This window comes from Eutrigla gurnardus (genome assembly GCF_963514095.1).
Source record: "Eutrigla gurnardus genome assembly, chromosome: 21".
Lineage (NCBI taxonomy): Eukaryota > Metazoa > Chordata > Actinopteri > Perciformes > Triglidae > Eutrigla > Eutrigla gurnardus.
In genome coordinates, this window is record NC_139932.1 from 14,625,370 (window position 1) to 14,644,331 (window position 18,962).

General features: G+C 43.9%; 2 protein-coding genes across 4 annotated transcripts; both read right to left on the bottom strand.

Moving 5' to 3' along the window:
• Nucleotides 1-1,324: 1,324 nt before the first annotated feature.
• LOC311032007 (fibulin-1-like) lies at nucleotides 1,325-9,571 on the bottom strand. 2 transcript variants are annotated; one of them, XM_084038610.1, is made up of 17 exons: nucleotides 9,465-9,571; nucleotides 9,246-9,354; nucleotides 8,681-8,816; nucleotides 8,403-8,556; nucleotides 7,341-7,409; nucleotides 7,141-7,230; nucleotides 6,789-6,926; nucleotides 6,145-6,282; nucleotides 5,925-6,068; nucleotides 5,717-5,839; nucleotides 5,489-5,614; nucleotides 4,984-5,103; nucleotides 4,772-4,903; nucleotides 4,553-4,676; nucleotides 2,229-2,368; nucleotides 1,578-1,703; nucleotides 1,325-1,486 (listed from the first exon to the last, which is right to left on the bottom strand). In XM_084038610.1, the coding sequence occupies exons 1-17, from the start codon at nucleotides 9,517-9,519 to the stop codon at nucleotides 1,347-1,349; spliced, it is 2,064 nt and encodes a 687-aa protein (XP_083894736.1). In that variant the 5' UTR covers nucleotides 9,520-9,571; the 3' UTR covers nucleotides 1,325-1,346. The 2 variants fall into 2 exon arrangements, with proteins under 2 accessions (XP_083894736.1, XP_083894737.1); XM_084038611.1 differs by lacking the exons at nucleotides 1,325-1,486; nucleotides 1,578-1,703; nucleotides 2,229-2,368 and adding an exon at nucleotides 3,661-4,355.
• A 681-nt stretch (nucleotides 9,572-10,252) lies between these two features.
• Nucleotides 10,253-18,886, bottom strand: trim24 (tripartite motif containing 24). Of its 2 annotated transcripts, none has more exons than XM_084038705.1 (19): nucleotides 18,145-18,886; nucleotides 17,767-17,885; nucleotides 17,521-17,668; nucleotides 17,283-17,415; nucleotides 16,899-17,015; nucleotides 16,569-16,683; nucleotides 16,328-16,474; nucleotides 16,122-16,236; nucleotides 15,788-15,927; nucleotides 15,410-15,661; nucleotides 14,958-15,080; nucleotides 14,721-14,871; nucleotides 14,568-14,625; nucleotides 14,157-14,283; nucleotides 13,699-13,994; nucleotides 12,793-12,904; nucleotides 12,588-12,662; nucleotides 12,147-12,302; nucleotides 10,253-11,841 (listed from the first exon to the last, which is right to left on the bottom strand). In XM_084038705.1, the coding sequence occupies exons 1-19, from the start codon at nucleotides 18,416-18,418 to the stop codon at nucleotides 11,260-11,262; spliced, it is 3,240 nt and encodes a 1,079-aa protein (XP_083894831.1). In that variant the 5' UTR covers nucleotides 18,419-18,886; the 3' UTR covers nucleotides 10,253-11,259. The 2 variants fall into 2 exon arrangements, with proteins under 2 accessions (XP_083894831.1, XP_083894830.1); XM_084038704.1 differs by having other exon boundaries at nucleotides 15,410-15,685; nucleotides 18,145-18,885.
• Between the last annotated feature and the right edge of the window lie 76 nt (nucleotides 18,887-18,962).

An 18,962-nucleotide genomic window follows, 5' to 3' on the forward strand; every position in this document is an offset into this window, starting at 1 on the left:
TAAATAAACTTTTACAGATCAGCATCACGCTAACTTTTTACCTCAGTCTTGTATCCACCATGAGTCTTAGATAAAGTGTTTGGCAGTGTTATTTGGGCAAGTGGTCAGCTCCCAGTACATGTATTTCATAAAATGAGTGTACTGTGCACCTATACTTAGACATAGCCACAACACAAAATCCAGTCATTTCGGAGATAGGAGTTATGTACAGGCCGTATTCTGCAGCTGCACTCACTTCTGAAATCCATTCACCTAAAGCACTGATTAAAGATCAGAAAATGAATCCCCGGACAAAGTTGTGGGACAATTGTTGTGCAGCTGCAGCAACAAAGCCACAGGACAAGCCTTTGGGATTTCCATGTAGAGTGGCAAATTTTAGATTACAGGATTTTCCTCCGTATTGGTTGTCCCCTGTGTTTTTACTGGCCTGGGCGCAGCACAGCAGTGGTGAGAGGCAGATCAATGTGGAAGAGAGTTGATTATGCGTAGTGAGAAGTGCCCACCTCAAGCAATTTGTCAGCTTTAAGATGCGGTCTTCAAAGATCCAAACAAAGGAATCCCATTATTCATTCTTGCGAGTGGAATAACTGCAAATATCCTCAGAATCTGGGAATTGTACTGTGTGATGGGAAATCGGTTGAATTACAGGAAAAACATGACGCCCTATGTGATTTGTGTTATTCAGGAAACCGCCGTTATGCAAAGTGAGGACGGTTGGTTTAGTCTGCAGCGGGAGAGAATCAAGCTTTTTTTTCAGTGACAACCACGAAACAGTCTAATTACTTACAAACAAGGTTTTTTTTATTATCAAAGGAAGCATCTGGTCATATGAGACATATTGATTCTAGTTAAGCACGGTAGACAGTGGTTAAATAGATGAGAGCACCCTATTAATCTCTTACATTATTAATATTCGACTCTTGTAATGTGTAGCTTTCAAAACATCTGACAACAAATAAATTAGGAGACTTTATCAAATTCCACCATCAGGTCAAATTTTCAATTAATAATCAGCTGTTCTTTGTGTTTAGGGCTAGTTCACAGATGTTGGCATTCAACTTCCATGATGCTCACAGAGCTGCTAGCAAGGCTGTGAACTATTAGTCCAGTGCTTTTGTTTTATCAGTGTGTTTTGTTGAAAATGGTTTGCAAACCGCTTCTGTTACTGTTTTCCCCACATTAAAAAAAACGTGGAAATGAACGGAATCCGATGATTTATCTTATCTTCCGCTGTGTTTTTAAAAACGTTCAGCCAAATAAGTGTGGCGCCTCCGGATATTCAAAACGCTTTGGCAAGTCGCGTGTTGTATTTTGCCCGTGTTCTATTGTTCATTCCTCAGTTCAGCTCAGAACCCGAACTCGGAGATGAAGACGTGGACGACAACAATGTTGCAGTGGGAAATAAACTCCCCCTTGAAATAGTTCATCGCCACCTCCAGCACGAGCTCCCTGGGGCCAATGATGGGTTTCACCTGCCGAACCACACCTGATGGGCGACACCGATTGGGATTAGGGAGTGAAATCAAGTTTAAGTAAATGCAATGTGTTTGTACTATTTAAATAAAGGCTCCACTCACCCACGATCATGCCCTGGTGGGGGTGCTTCTGCACATCAAAAGAGAAATGGTCATCTGTCGCCAGGATATCGAAGAAAACATCGATGGCCCCGGAGAGAGGAGCACCCGTCCGCAGGAAAATGATTTCTGTAAAGTGTAAAGTTTCTATTAATCTGATAAAAGCACAAACCACAAAGTGTTCAGTTCAGTTCAAATGCAATAATATTATTTATATATTTTATGATATAATTAAACTTTTGCTCTGTGGGCTGAAACACGTAATTGAATCTTATGCGCTTTGGCAAGTTGGCTGAGTGGAAAGTTGACTTTCAGCGAAGCAGCAAATAACTTTAGAATTCTATTACAAGCGAAGACTTTCAGCTTCTTTAGATTTAGAGTTAGGGTTAGGTTTAGATTTAGGTTTAGGTTTAGGGTTAGGCTTAGGGTTGGGTTTAGATTTAGGCTAAGGGTCAGGCTTAGGGTCGGGGTTATGGTTGGGGTTAGGGTTGGGATAGCATCAGGCAATAAGGGTTGGGTTTAGGTTTAGGTTTAGGGTTGGGTTTGGGTTAGGCATAAGGGTAGGGTGCCCCTATGTGATGCATATAATGCATACCCACTTTTTGTGCCACTGCACACATATAAGACATTGTTGTACGTCCACCTCTGTCTTACCCTCTGGCTTGCTGATGTATCTGAAGGTTGGCAGAGAGATGCTGGTGTGGGTGATGAGGTGTATGGGGTCCCGTCTGCAGCCGACGTCTTTGGGCTGGCAGGCCTTAACGCAACGCAGGATGACTGAATCCCTTTTGGATCTGCGAAGGACAAACAGTGGCGAGATGGAAATGGGGGAAAAAAATGGAGATTAATATATGTGCCAAGGAAAGAGAAATTTGAAAGTGTCGGTTTCTGACAATTGCAACCTATACGGGAGAAAACATTATTCATAATAATAAAAAAAAAAAGAACCTGGCAACACCTGAATAGCTGCCATTGACCTCCATGGTTAACCAAAGACCGGGTGCCTTATAAAGAGGCCAAATCCTGATTCCACAACCTAGAATCAGGTCTGTGGGTCTCCCCAACGTGAAGACAGTAGGGCTTTCAAACGGGAACTGAGCGGAGCCATGTAATTAGCAGGTGAGTCCAAGTTGTCCAAAGCCACAGAGATGACTGTGTGGTAGCAAAGCCACGAAGGGAAAACAGGATGGTAGAAAGCCAGGTAAGAGTGTGTAACACTGAATGGCATTGATGTGATCAGTGACGTCACGTTGACGTGGTCGACGGAGGGGAAAGGGAGCAAAAATCAGATTCCAGAACGATGGTACGGTCTCTTCAAAAATAAGAACACAGATGGTATTATAGCATTTCACTAATTTTACATATTTGAAATAATTAGCATTTTGGAAAGTAGGTGGTTATACGATACAAAGAGAATAATGACCTCGTACATTTCATTTCAATCAGCGCTACACGCATTAAACCCCCCAGAAAAACCACTGAGAGGAAAGAAGTGGGGAACAGTGGAAAATTTGTCTGGCTGCATTTATCCAGCTGACCAACACAGCTACTGGCCGTTTGGTATCATTTACAGCAAATCAACTGATAATCACCCAATACCAACACTAAAAGCACTATCCATCATGCAAGCTGTAATGCTGCCCCACCACTAATTGAGCCCCCACGCTGGCCGAGCCCCAGGTGCCCATAAATAAGTGCCACGCTTATTTTTCTTGCTATCCGCTAAGGCGAGGCCCCGTTTGATCCGACGGTGAGGCCGCTTGGAACAGATCATAGGAAAACATTAGGAACTACCACAGCGGAGGAAGCACGAGAGTGGTGGCAGAAACCATTGCCGGTGTGTGTGTGTGTGTGTGTGTGTGTGCTTGAATATTAAAGAGTGAAAAGCCATTTTTATCTGTCACTTTTTAATTCCAAACACATAGAAAAAGGTACAGATGGAGGGAAGCTGCCGCACAGACACGAGGTAGAGTGAGCTGCCATCAGTGCTAGTGAAGATCATCGACAGCTAATGAGCTCCATCTAGTGGTACAACGTCCTATTATTATTAATATATAACATTTTTAAAAAAGTGGATGAGTGTTTAAAAAGAGCTGAAAAACAAGGGATTCCTTTCAAGAAATGCATAAATATGCTTGTTAACTTCCGTTTTAAGTTAGATAGATGAGATTTTGCTATTTTTTTTGTAAATAACTCCACTCAAATTTACCAAAATGATCTGCTGTGGAGTCAGTTTTAGGTGATTTATTATTATCGTGTTTTTCCACTCAGCAAGAATTATAGATTTTACATGTATTAACCGTATCCAAGGGGGGATGGAAAACTGGAGTTGTAACTCCTGTATAAAGTAAAGGATGGATGGAAGTGAAAACCATTATAGGATTAGACGTTTCCAGTTTTTTCTAATATGGAAATATTCTGAGCTGCTCGTGTGTCACAAACACAGCGATCTTGGCCATATACAGATGTGGCGTCCCGTAGCGAGTCAGCCTCATCTGCACGGTCAGAAAGAAGTCCCGCGGCCGGGACACGGCACGCCGCAGCGAAATCTCCCCTCCGTGAGCATGCTGCTGCACGGCGAAGTACCCCTCCTCGTCTCCGGAGGTTATGTCCAGCTGCATTGTGTCGCCCGCCACCGAATTGGAGGGTCCCATCCGGAAGATGTCGGTGGGGACGGGGGCGCTGGTTGGGAAGCTGATGTTGTAGAAGGCGATTCTCAGCGGGAGCGAGAGACACGCGGCGGGGTCACGCGTGAACTCGCAAGTGACTCGCTCGCAACGGCTGAAAGGGGGAGAAAAGAATGTGAAACGCTGCATATATGGTACGAAAAAGAGGGGAAGGACAGAGACAGAGAGAGGGGCCAAAACCGAAGGAATCTGCACCACAGGAAATGAGTGAAATAAGGAAAATCATGGCATCATGCTCAACTGGGGACAATCAATCAAGCTCATCACAACCAAGCATCCATCGGCTCTCACCCTTGAGCTGCTTGCCGGAAGTTTTGGGGACACGTGAAGGACAGACAGCGGAACCCTCCCTGGACGTTGACGCAGTTTTCAGCGTAGGAACACGTGTGGCTCCCGGCTGCACATTCATCGATGTCTGGAAACACAAAGAAGGGCAGCAAAGGTTCGAGGTTTCACTGACGAGTCGGTCATTTTATCCACAAAAACGTCTCGTCGTGTTCGTCTGCTGACCTTGGCACGTGCGTCCGTTGTGTGCGAGGGTGTAGCCGATGGGCGGGCAGGTGCAGTAGAAACTCCCCGGCGCGTTGGAGCACTGGTAGGAACACACATGACCTCCGGGAGACAGCGCACACTCGTCGATATCTGAGAGGGGCAGACAGGAGAAAGGAGTTAGAATCACATGTTTCCGCTTCGATTTGCTCCATCACTAAGTCCAGCGGTACCTTCGCACGTTATCCCATCGATGTCACTCAGCTGGTAACCGCGGCGACAGTAGCACTGGAACGAGCCAAAGATATTGGAGCACTCCTGGCTGCAAGGGTTGGCGTCACACTCGTTGATATCTGACAGCATGCAGGCACAGAAACAAACCTCAGAATGTGTCACATGGGTGCGAACATGTAGATGAGATATCGTACATCAAGAGATGGGACGTTTTTAATCGTGGATGGGAAAAAAACACAATAAATTGATTGTGGTAGATTTCCATTTTAGGGATAATAATCAGGCTATTATGATAGACAGGTGAAAAATAGAGCCTGATTTTCAAAATAGAACTTTTAAAATGTATTTATCCAGTACTTTATGCAGACAGACCTTATGATTTACGATAATCCGATTTAAGAAAGTTCCATTTTCTGAGATTTAACCATATTTTGATGATTACTAGTATAATATAGAGAATCGGACAACACAGCTGAGAAAGTCTTCATGGAATAGAGACGTTACCGTCACAGTTTCTGCCGTCGTGGGACAGTTTAAACCCGGCGGCGCAGCTGCACTCGTAGGACCCCTCCGTGTTCGTGCACTTGTGGGCGCAGAGTAGTCCGGAATAATGCCTGCACTCATCGATATCTGCAGAACGCAGGGGACAGACCACGAATCCAGACATGAATACATTACTTCAAAGCTGACATGCAAAAAAAAAATATATATAGTGCTGAATTTGTATTGCACCTTCACACAGCAATGCGATACTGTTGAATATGAAGCCAATTTTGCATTCGCATTGGTACGAGCCCAGGAGGTTGACACAGCCGTGGCCGACGCACACGTTCCCCGTACGACACTCATCCACATCTGGAACACGGAGGGAGAAATTACAAATCTGAAAAAAGACAATGATTTATCTACAAAGAGGAAATCATCTACTGGGATTATCCACCTTCACACCGACTGCCGTCTTCAATCAGTTTGTATCCGGGTCCGCAGGTGACGGAGTTCCTGACACAAATGTAGGAGCCCTGCGTGTTGACACAAGTCTGGCCGGGCGCACAGGGACCGGTGTCGACCACGCACTCGTTTACGTCTGATGAGAGAAGGCGTTAAGCGTTAATGCTCTTTGACCCGGGGGGGGGCGTGTTTTCGTGCGACACCGCTCTTACCGATACAGCTGCCGACGGCGTCCTGAATGAAACCGGCCGAGCACGTATCCTTCGGGCGGCAGCGGAACGAGCCTTCTGTGTTGCTGCACACAAAGTCTGGTCCACAGTTGTGGATCCCCAAAGTGCACTCGTCTATGTCTAGAACAGGAGAAGGTGAGACACTGTGAACCAGAAGGAGCCCGACGCCTCTAGGGACCTAGTGGAGGGACCCCGTTACATATTGTATAAAAGTGTGGTGCTTATTAAACCGGTCAATAATAATGTGTAGTGCAGCTTATAGTGCCAAGTATAAAAGTACTTTGTAGTGATATATATATATATATATATATATATATATATATATATATATATTGTATATATATATATATATATATACAATATACAATGCTAATCTGTTAAAATAATAATTCATATATTTATAGAAAATATTGTAATCACAATTTCACCTCAAAACATTGAATAAAAAGGCAGATTTACATTTGCTTATAAAAGGTTGTATTCATGTTAAGGTGTATTTTTTGACATATTTACATTTTTGGAAGAAATCAAGTTTGGGAAACTAAACTAAACTAAACTATAGGACATGGCTATTTTCCAACTTTGCATCAAGGAACTAAAAAACGTTTCTTCTTTTTTTTTTTTACCTTGGCAAGTGTTGTCGTTTCTGAGCTCATACCCGGTGCCACAGCCGGTTTCCCGCTGACAGCGGAAGGATCCGACCATGTTGATGCAAACTTGGCCCGCGACGCAGTTGTGACTGCCCATCAGACATTCATTAATATCTGAGGAGAGGACACGTACACTCAATAATAAGGAAAGCAGTCTAAACGTATAGTAAAGCATCATCGTGCAGTCACGTTTTCGACCCTCCAGCCACGCTAGCTGACTTCAGTACAGCAGAACTTTGAGCTAAGACTGTTCCAGACTGCATACTTTGATTTTTTACTTTTAAGTATGTGCATCCAGTATGCATTCAGCTTCATTTACATTACTTACCCTCGCAATTCCATCCGTCCTGTTGCAGCTGATGACCAGCGCGGCAGGCACATGTACCGTTACCTTCACACAGCTGGGAGCAGCTGGAGTCTGAAGAGAGCCACAGAGACACGTGATGAAGTAGCTGTGGATCACTGACCCGGAGGAACGGGTCTCATTATACAAAAAAAGGAGATCATTAAGGAACGAAGGTGGCGAACCTCTACAGGCGTCCGATCCTTCGTGAGGCTTGGGGGTAGTGCTGACCTCCGGCTTGCCCGTCACCGTGGCTACGGAAGAAAAACTACATTAAAAACCCAAATATGACATCAGCTCTTTTTCCAAATTCTCTGGATATCTAACAAGCACATAGTACGACGCCACAAATCTCTGTGGCCTTTCCATCGGTGTGCTCTCATCACTCCGGCCTTCACCCTCCATCGGCTAGATGCGAATTCCCCCTCGTAAATAGTTGATAGAGCGTTTTTGCAGCACTGTCCTTCCCACACGTTTGCGTTTTTTTCCACCTGAAGCCAACAAGGCGACAAAAGCTACGAGCCATAACACCAGTTTGGCCCTGAGTTGCCATTTGGCGAGGTGTCTACGGATTAGCCTTGTGAATACTCCTGTGACCCTGTCTGTCTGACTCACTGTCTCTCTCTCGTAGCGATCTGCTCCACAGCTGCCACAGCAAGGCCATCCAGTTTATTATAAAACAGTGCTGCTGTCTTTGCTCCTTTACCCTTAAAAACCAGTCATTTTAACCCAAACAAATCCCAGAGAGAGTTTTTTCACGGTTTTACCCCGAGGGCTAATAAAATCAGAGGTGCTACTTTTTAATAAGGGACCCTTTAAAGGAAGGGCACCTAAGTTATTTTTGTTTTTTAATTAAATAAATCCAAGGGTGCAACATCTGAATATTCAGCCCAACTGTCATCCATCACCAGGTTGTGAAAAGTCCCTTTGGCTGGTGTTTATCCTTTCTGTTTTGGCAAATGGTCGTGGGTTCCTTTAAAAAAATAAAATAAATAAATAAAGTTGTGTTTATAAGAGAAGTTAATAACTGTATTTTGCAGTCCTTTCTTGAAATAAATGGTCTAATAAGCCAATGGGAGTATTTACAACCTAACAACCCACTATTAACCATCAATAAACCTTTATGAAGTCCTTATTAACTGGCACCTGTAAATCATCAATCACTGAGTACACTGTTTGTTTTGTCTTCGTTCCTGATAAGACACAGTGGCGTTAATCAAGACACAAAAGCCCGCCGGCTCTTTCACCGTTATTATTGGGGTCGGCCACCTCCGTTGTGTTTTTGTTGCAGCAGGCTTCGGCTGTGTGCGAACACCGCTCCCCCAGCAGCAAACCCTGGTGCTCGCAGCTCGAACCCTGGCTCGCCCTCGCCAGGCCCAGCATGCAGCAGTCACAACAATCCTGAAATTAAAAAAAAAAAAAGCAGGAATCTTATCTCTGAGGTGTTATTGTTAAGTGTCTGCGTGCGTAAAGAATACGGAGATGGGGTAAAGGTTGAAGGTAATCGTTAGGAAGGAAGAAACACCTTAGAGATTTTGGTTTCAGAGGGGCTTCCTTGGAAGAAGGGCCTCTCGCAGGCCCCTTGCGTCTTCGCCATCATGACGCCTTTGTCACAGGAAAGGTTTTCTACGACTGCAGCGCAGCACTGCAGCTGGACGATCCTGGAGACAGACAGCAGAAAAATGGACCTCTTCCACTGCAAACGTTCCCTCCACTGACCCCCGAGTGTGGACCAGGTGTTCCTCTATTTCATCTCACACCACCTCCGTGTTCTTACAGCCAAACGGGGGCCCTTTAGTGTTCAAAAAATGCTCCAGGGGGCCACTTAACGCCCGCACTTACTGTGTTAGTTACTATGTGGCAGCGGGGAGGGCCGATGATTTGGGGCTTTCAACCCTGGGGGTATTTCCTACTTTTATACCGTCACAAATGCCGGCACACACATGTCCTACTGAGAAAATTCCACAGATTCAAATTGTGATATTTGGACTTACTTTACCCTCCCTCCACCATGGAAGGTTTTTGATACAACAAACTTTATAGGTCAACATTTAAGGACGCTGTCCTTTGTGAAACCAGGTGTTGCTTACCTGCACAAGTGGGAGGAGGAGATGTGGGGGACGATGGTACAGTCCAGATACACCAGGGCCCGATCCCTCCCATCATAGCAGCACTCCTGTAGAGTATGAGACTGAATCTCTGAGGATTAAATAGACAGCAGAGACATTTAATTAACACAGATAGACAGCAGGAACCAATGTGACAATATGGGAAATAACATCCGGGAATATTCAATTAGTAGTTCTTACCTCCTGCATTCAGAAGTCCGCAGAAAGACAACAAAAGTATCCTCCACTGCGCCATCGCACTCACTTTTAGACAGGTTGCCAATCTCCAGTCGTCTAAACGTCACGCGCGTACTAAATGCCGGGGTGACGAGCGGCCGGAGCGCAGCGGTGGACGGTGCGTGCGTGCGTGCGTGCTCCCGAGAAAGCGTCCCGGCGGCAGCGGAGGCGACGCAGGATGAGAGCCTCTGAGATTAGAGGGCGGGGTGATGGACGCAGCTACGTCACTGATTGGTTCAGACACGGCCGATGATTGGATTTATTTCACGCCACTATGCGCAAACACTCATAAATACTGGAGATTTAAAGAAAAGTTGGTTTCAAAGTCTAGTCTCCCCCAGACAGGTGTAAAAAAAATATTATATTATAATCATTCTAGCCTCCAAAGTGTACAAAATGTCCCCTTTCCCCTATTAGTTTATAATTTTTCGGTTTGGTTGCACACTACTTTTAGAATGCATACTTTATAGTAAAAAAAAAAGCAGGATTCGTATGAAAAACTAGCAAATCTTTGCTTAAATGTTTTTTTTCCTACAGAAGATATATATGTTTTGTTCTAAATTCAAAAGTATTTTAAAGTCTGACTTTGAAAGACTAAAAACTGAAAAAAAAAAAAAAGAAATTTAAAAATCACGTGGCCCTAATCCTCTTCCGTAGCTAGTAGTAATTTTGCGACTCATTGTGTGGTTTCAGTAACCCAAAAAATAAATCAATAAATGAAAATAAACAGAATAAAAAGCACAAGTCAGATCTACAGACAACCCTGTTTATTACAAATATTGTAACTGCAGGTTTTAAACATCATTTTTGCAGAATTCATTTACATGTCCTGTGTATCCTCAATAAATAATAAAAGTGACGCTATTGGACAAACCTATGCTGAAGCTGAAGAGTTGTTTTTTCCTTTTTAGTTGATGGCCAATCAGGAAGGTTAACTGAAGCCTGTCAAAAAAACCTGTTTAAATTGCACACTTCCATTATTTTCAGGGAAAACCAGCTAAAACAACACAGCTTGAGGTGGATCTCGTCAAATTAATCATGCTGCAGAAGGGCAAGGGCACCATTGTAAGAGGCAGGTGATGAGAAATTCATAATTGTGTCTCTGAGTTATCCAAGTGTGATAACAGTCTGGAGAATTTAACCTCCTTGTTAAAAAACAAAACAAAAAAAACTGCTATATGATAAAACATTGTTGGGATTTTTGTTCTCAAACAACCAAGCAGCAGAATTTAATATTTCATTTTCATACAGCGGTCCTTTAATGCAATACTAAAAAAAAAACTATTGCAATAAAACACAATTTGTGTATGAGCCAAATGGCTAGTATAAGTTAGCCAAAGTCTATAAACACAAAGATGGAGGCAATGCTATTTACATCTTGCATGCATTACTAATCCAAAATCTTTTTTCCTCGTATTTCATGACAACGTACGCAACCCTATAAACGACGACTATCTCGTGTGTGCTTTTCAGTTCTGTCATTACATAAAATAACATTCTATGTTACAGTAAAATTGTAACTTCTGTCCATCAAAAAACACACAGAAAAGCTTATTTCCTCCCATCGTTGTGCATCTACTGCATGACTGCCACTAAATACGTCTATTTAGTACGGCAGCACCGTTTTCCTATTGCAAATTTAACATATTACAAAAAAATTGTCCGATTGCAGCAAAAATGTTGGTCCCCACTGGGGCCACGTCTGTGGAAGACTGAAAATCATCCATCTTTTCTAGAGTTTCTCTGGGTTGTAATCCGTCTACCCCTCCTCCTCTTTGGCTGTGTCTGCAGGAGCGGACTCCTCCTGGCTCTCAGGCGGATCCACAGTCGTGTCTGTAGGGAGCTCAGGGAGCTGGGGGAGCTCCTCCTTTGGCGAGCCGGGAGCCACTTCTTCTTTTGTTTCACCGTCAGCAGCCGGAGAGCTTTCCGCCTCCTTCACAGGACTCTCCTCGTCCTGCTTCGCCTCCGCCTCAGGAGGCGCGTCTCCCTCTGCGGCGGCTGCTTTTTCCTCTTCCTCTGTCGCCTTTTCACTCGTCTCAATCACCTTCTCCTCCATTTTGGACTTCTCTTCCTCTACGGGGGCAGTCGCTTCTTCCAAAGGAGGCAAGTCCTCTTCCACGGGGGGGATTCCTTTTTCTGCAGGACTCTGTGGTTTATCGTCTTCGATGGGAGCCATGCCTTCCTGGATCATCTCCTCCTCTTCATCGATCTCGTCCTCCAAAGGAGGGATCATCTGTTCTTCCCTTCCTCCGGGGAAGACTCTCTCTGGGTAGACTAGCTTCAGCTGTTCCTCAAAGTAGTCCTCCAAGTACAAGCCTGCACTCCCCACTTCTGAGGTTGCCTGTAAAGTCATAGAAATAGAAGTGAATATTATATAGAGAATGTTATTAACAATCATTTGATAACTTTACGTTGAAGACAGCACCAGGAAATGGTTGTTAAAAAGGCACGGTGAGTAGGATTAAAAAATAAACAACATGAGGAGGATCTAATGTAATGTAACTCATTCAAACACATGCACACGCCGACTTCAGGGGAAATTTGGGTTTATCTCGCCCAAGGACAAGCATTGCTACATAACAACAATCCTACAGATGACTGGTTAATTTCCCTAAAAGGAGATACGTCACATGAAGTAATATTTACCTTGTAGTACTTCGCACAGTTGAAAAATATGAGCCGGATGTCAGCGACAAACCCTTCCGGACCGCTGTAACGTTCACCGTCCTTCGTCTCCAGTTTCTTCTTGACTACTGACAAATCCATCGGGGTCTTGATCAGCTCTTTGTACCTTTTTGTTTCCTACATTAAAAAAAAACAAAAACAAATTTGAGCTCTTGATAAAACAGATATGAGGATGCGAATCGCAAAAACACAACTCAATCCGATATAAAACGACTGTGTGTCTCAGCAAAAGTGGCTGATAGATCACTATTGTTGAAATTAAATTCATTACTTTACACATTTACCCACACTGTAGTTAGAATTTCTCCACTGGAGAACACGGTGTGCTTTTATTATCACTTATTTACCTACTTTATCAGCAAGAAACAGCACAGCTTTTACTCTATTTCCAAAATGACTTACTGACGGAGTAGCAGGCTGCTGGAAGTCAGTGCTGAAGTCATTGCAGAACAGACGTAGCAGCAGCCTCTCACACCTCTGCGTGTTGAAAAGAAAGAGGAAACATTAGATCGGATATTTAAGTGATGTGGAGTAAACGTCTCTTCCTCAACCATCAGGCTTAAATAACGAAGAGCATCGTGCACAGAAACGTAAACAACAACAGCACCCGTCTTCCGTCGCCTGGGAAGCCTTCAGAGACGGGGTCGTCCTTGCTGTCGCAGTCGTACTCCATCTCAGGAGAGGCGAGGTCTCGGCAGAGCGAACAGAACCACTCCCCGCTGTGGAGAGGCATCGGGAGGGGAGACGCTGTTAGGCCAACGCTGCTGAATATGATCAAATCTGGACGGTCTAGTGCTGCTTTCAGGGCTGTCTGCACATCAGAATCCCCATCAGCACGTTTTCAAAGACCAATTTGACAACCAAAAAAATTTAATCTATATATATTTATATATTATGATATATTATGATTTATGACTACAAGAATTACAAGCTTTTTGTTAAATATCTTCCTTAATTTGTTTATCATGCTTTTCAGATGTTTATATCACCACGCAGAAAGAAAACCTCCATTATCACAAACCAATATTTCACCTGCAATAATATATAATATAAAGCAGAATATTCATACTATCATAAAACAATTAAGGCCTCTATATTAACTTTGCAGGAAATCTAAATACTTTTTAATCGTTCAATTTTTATGAATCTTTGAATGTCTGTCAGCATATTTCATGACACAATGACCCTAAGATGATAATAAAAATACGATTTTTGTTTTGATTTTATAAAATGTAATTTACGTATTACAGCATATTACTAACAATTTTAGTGCAGCCTAATCTTGGATTTAAACAAACTAAATTGACATGCAAAATAAAAAATATATGTGCAGCATTCGAATGTCAACGTTATAATTGAAGCTTCAAACTATTCAGTAAAGTCCTATCAATATGGATACGTGAAGACATTTGCAGACTTTGTCTACATTTTATCTATAGTGATAATTGTATTATAGTGTGACTAAAGTATGAAGCTTTATTATGGTAGCATTCAGAGACAGTCTGTCTCTCACCTGGGGGACTCGTTCAGAGACGGGATGTGGCAGGTCAGATGGAACACTTTGGGACACTTGTCGCAACAGAGCAGCTCCCCTCCGTTCTGACAGACGGCGCACCAGTCCTCGTTGGGGTCTTCCTCCGGCTCCGATCTCTTTTCAGTCTCGGGCTGCGCTGCGGCCTGCGGGCGCTGCTCTTTCTCAGACTCCGATCCGGGTACCGGGACCGGGACCGTCACCTTTACCTGCAGCCGAGGCTTCGACTGAGCGCCGGTGCTGCTGTCCGGCAGGCTGGACCCCGCGCTGGACTGCACCTGTAGGCAAAGAAAATGACTGGTATATGCAATTTAATATAATAACTGGAAACACAGACAGCGGTAAAATGACCATTTTTTTATTATTAAATCTACATTCTACATTTAGAAAAACATTCACAAAGACGCTCCAGATTGATGCAGCAACAGTAATTCTCTTACAAATCGAACTTCGTCTTCGTCCTCTGGTTCGTCCTTGATGACGATGACGGGCCCCGGGGACAACCTTCTTCGTCGCTTGGCTGAGGGGGCAGACGGGGGCTCAGAGGTTGGCCTCCAGGAAACCGTCCTTCAACAAACAAATTGCCAGAGAGGAGAAGGGAACATTGTTATCATGACACACTGGCCTTGCAGACATAAGGTGCTTCGGAAGACAGTGTTCTTAAATTTGTATTGAATCACTAGAATGTTACACAGCCGAGTGGAAACATAAAAATACATGTACATACTTCATAATGAAAATGATTAGCCATAAACTGTGCCAGAGAAAAGGAACAGAGGCTAAATATTTAAACAGTCAATAGTAAAAAAATAACTACGGGAGGAACTGTGAGGAGAAGGAACTTTTCTTACCCTGTGCTTCTGTCTGAAGAAGATGGTTTCGCCATCGGGGAGCTCTGCCTTGTTTGAACTTCAGAGGAATAGATAAATGTTAAGGTTCGGGAGTTATGATGAAAGGATTTATTAGAGGAAGAATAAGATCTTTAGGGCTGCTGTGATACCGACCTGCTGTGTGATTATATGTGCTTGTTTTGTCCATAGTTGCTAAAGATGCTAGACTTGGAGCGAAGCTGGGTTTGGGAATGGAGATGGTGATGGAGGGGAGGGATCCACCAGCCTCGTTCCTCTTCATGAAGGAGGGCTCCGTTAGGCCCCGCTTTAGGGAACAAAGAACAAGACGGGGTGAAACTACTGCTTCATAAACGTGATGGCAGACTGGAGACGTTCTCCTCTGCTACCAACCTGATGGAGTGACATTTGTGAAGCTGCTCCGGCAGACATAGGCTGAGGGTAGCGCGACGTACCCTGCAGCACATCCATGGGTTTAGGAGGGAAGCTGGAGCTATGGATCAGATCTCTCAGAGACTAGATGAAGAAAATCATTAAAGTGGAAAGAGTGTTAAGGTAGGTAGGTTTTAAAAATAGTCACTTTTTCTTATTTAAGTTATAAAAAGTAAAAAACTGGAAAGATATTTTACACATTTACAGTAATTTTTGCTTTCATTTCCCAGCAAAAAATTTGGTTCAAGACATTTCTTAAATATAAAAATCCAGATACAAGAAATGAATGACCAATGTTGATGCTCTATGCGGTCTTCCTGCTATTTGACACCTTGATACGGACCGTAAAACTTTCCATGCGACAATCCTGACCCATTTTTGGCATTCAGATTCTAAGCTCTCTACCTGCTTACCTGAGCAGGTGGGAATGCTGTGTTGTGAAGCATGTTTGATGTGGGGCTTCTGGGGTTGGGGTGGGAACCGTATCTGCGTACCGGCTGTGCCATGTTGGGGGGGCCTTGGGAGGGGGAGGACCCTCCGTGGATGGGTCTGGTGGGGGGTGGAGGGCCGGGGGGGCCTTGCGACCCTGGGGGCCTTACATTTTGGTACCAGGACCAGTAGTTAGGGGGGACCTGCCTGTGGGGCTGCTGGGAGAGCTTGTCCACCTTGGACAGAGGAATAACAGATGTCTATCAATGAAAAATAAATGCAACGTATTTAGTATGGTTATAGCGGCGAGCACAAGAAAGATTCAACAAAATGTGCGTTTTCAAGCTTCGTATATATTTTACCTGCATCTGCAGCTGAGCCAGGGTGCTCTGTCGCTGCTGAGCCGAGACTGAGAGACCTCCAGCTGGGGCCTCTGCTCTGGGACCTTGCTGGAGGTTGGTGACGGGGGGCCGGCTCGGACCCCTTTCTACAATCAGAGACCCTAGAGAGAAATAAGGAAACAAAAAAGTAGAACAACCACCAGCCTCTCATAAACGTAATTCCTGTTCAAGACTGCTCTTTTTAAGACACAGTAATCCTACTTCAAATCAGTGGGAAATATGTTATTGTAGAATCAGTTAACAATCAATAATCGTTGACTCATAATGCGACGATCTAAGTTAGTGTAAGTCTCACCAAGGTCTACGTTTGTGGCCCAGAAACCCGAGCGACACTGGAAGCGAACAGAACTATGAGGGACGATGGAGGGATTACAGCTTGCCTTCATCAGGTAATGGATCTGAAAAAGGATCTAGAAGAAGATAAAGAAAAGAGATTTATTTATGTATTACTTCTACAGATATAGAACGTTCATGTAACAATTACATTATAAAGTCACTCACCAGTCTTTTGCAGTACAGCAGGGCTGTTCCACTATTGTTGGCTGTAGCCCATTTGGTAAAGCTGATGACGTGGTCTAGATGCCTTCTCAGAGAGTTGACGTCTTCTTGCTGCTTTTTCAAACCCATCTCATGGTCTTTAGTCAGAGCCTACGAGGAAATGTAGCCATGAAATGTCAGAAAACAAAGAATTTTACATGTCATGATTTCCTTTTCAGTCAGTAAAAATGTGGATTAAACGTACCTCAAGCTGGTTAACCAGAATCTTTCCCTTCCTGTTGATCTCCATAATCAGGTTACATATGGACTTCTTTATTTCATTGGTGACGGACTTCCGGTTCTCTTCAACGTGCTGGAGTCTGAGAAAACGTACCATGCATCACATCCATAATCAAGCATCAGTTTCGATATGCAGACAATTCTGAACATGATTAAATTTGATTCCCTGAGAAGAAAAAATATGCCCAGAAACTCTTGCATGGGAACCAACTTGTCAAAACTTGTAATGCAAACAAATATGTGCAATAAAAAAAAAAACAGAACTGATCTGATCAAGTGTAGAGGAGAACTTTACCCATTGCTGATACAGCTAGACACATCCTCGATGGCCTTTCGTTTCTCTTGCAACTGCTGCGTCATGTTCTCCAGATAGTGTTTGTGGTTCCTGTATGCATCCTCCAAAAACTGGTAGCTGACGACAAAGAACATGTGCATTAATGCTTGAAAGCTCATTTATTTACGACAGCTGTTCTTGTTCAAGTGCATCACAAATGCACTTTAAAATAAGATGATTGATGTCACTTTTTTCTGATACTAAAAATAATCTGCTTAAAAGCAGGAGCTGGTTTGCTAAATTAACGACGCAAAAAGCTGCCAGTTGTTAAGGATTAATATTTATGGGAAATAATTATAGCAATACGTTATTTTTACTGTAGAGGGGGAAAACACTCCTGCCTACTTGTGATCCTTGTGCTTCAGCAGCTGACAGTCCCGACAGGTGAGCCGGTCGCACGTCTCACAGAACAGCTTCAGCGGCTCCTGCTTGTGGACGTCACAAAACACGGGCTTCTGTGTGGTGACCCCTACTGCTTCTGAGACACAAACATGGGGGGGGGGAAGCACGAAATTGTCATATTGTCGTAGGTTAATCTACTGACACAGTAATTGCTGTTTTCCAGCTGTGTGCGACACCCTACCTGGTGACATCTCCTCCTTCTGGCGTATGGTGTGATCCCTGGTGAACTTGACCCTTTGGTGTGCCTCGATGCACGTCACGCAAAGAAACTCCACACACTCCACGCAGTAACCCGTGGCCTCTGTGTTGTCGTCGCAGCTCATGCACACCTGGCGAAGAAATTTAATACAAATCCAACTGGTATTAAGACACTTCTTGAGAAAGAGGTGTTATAAACAGTTCAGGGTGCGGGAGAGTTAGTAACAACCTGGCTGGTTTTCTCCACCGTGCTGCTCGGCACCTCGGCAGAGTCCTTGACAAAGAAATTATCCAACATGTCCATCTCCCAGCATTCCTGTCTGCATACTGGACATCGAATGGCACCCACTGCAGCGGGAGAGCAGATCCATCAATGAACTTGCATTACTTTATTTTTTTAAGACAAACACACACAGCTGGGTCACATGAGACTAGAAATACCCTTGGATTTGAATATGCTATTATATATATATATATATAATAATAATGTATGTGTGGGTTTTCTCTGGGAAACCGGAAGTAGTCTTCAAGGCTGTTTCACGCCTTGTTGTCACTTTATCTCTCTTATTCCAGCTGAGCGATATGAACATGAATTTTTTTCTCTCACGTGATTTGTTGCTGTCGACGGGACCTTGCGTGTCACGCCTCGGGTCGGCGCTCCGGAAGGGCGCAGGGAGACACCTCTTGCAGAAGGAGTGAAGACACGGCAGGAGTTTGGGCTCTCTGTTGTGGAAACTCAACTTGCAGATGGGGCAAGTGTCCATGAGCCCGAAGGTGCCCTGCGGTTTCAGCCTCTCGTCCTCGGCTGGCAAACTCTCCGCCTCGTTCTCCACGATGATGACAATGTCGTCGTTGTCGACATTTTCAGCACTTTCATCCATTTTCCCCCCCTCTCCCCTGCTACTTCCCGATACTTCTTCTCCGCCGATCAATATAGCGTTTGAAACAAAGGATAGCCTGTTCCTACTTTAACAAGCCGGATAGGAAGTACACATTTTAATAGTATGCCTTAACACATTACAGACGAAGGCATTTCATCCTCGAAGATGGTTCATTAAACTGTACGATAACAGTTTTACCTGAAGTGCTTTTTTTCCCGTCGTTATGGAAGCTAAATTAGCAACGTAGCTAATTTTATTTGTCCATATGCCAGAGACGATAAAAATTAAGTCCCGGGTTTGTGGCGTTTCTTATTCATACAGACGAAAGACAACAGCGTACCGTCACTTATTAATTAAAAATACGCTACATACGTATTATTTTGAAGCTCATATGTCCATGGGAAAAGCCACCATCTGTGCATTCTTTGCAAAAACACATACCATATATTACCCAGAGGGCACTGCGGTATTTTAAAGCTACAGTGCCCGATAGAGGCCAAACTACATTCAATCGAGGGGAACTGGATATTTGACATTTCCGCAA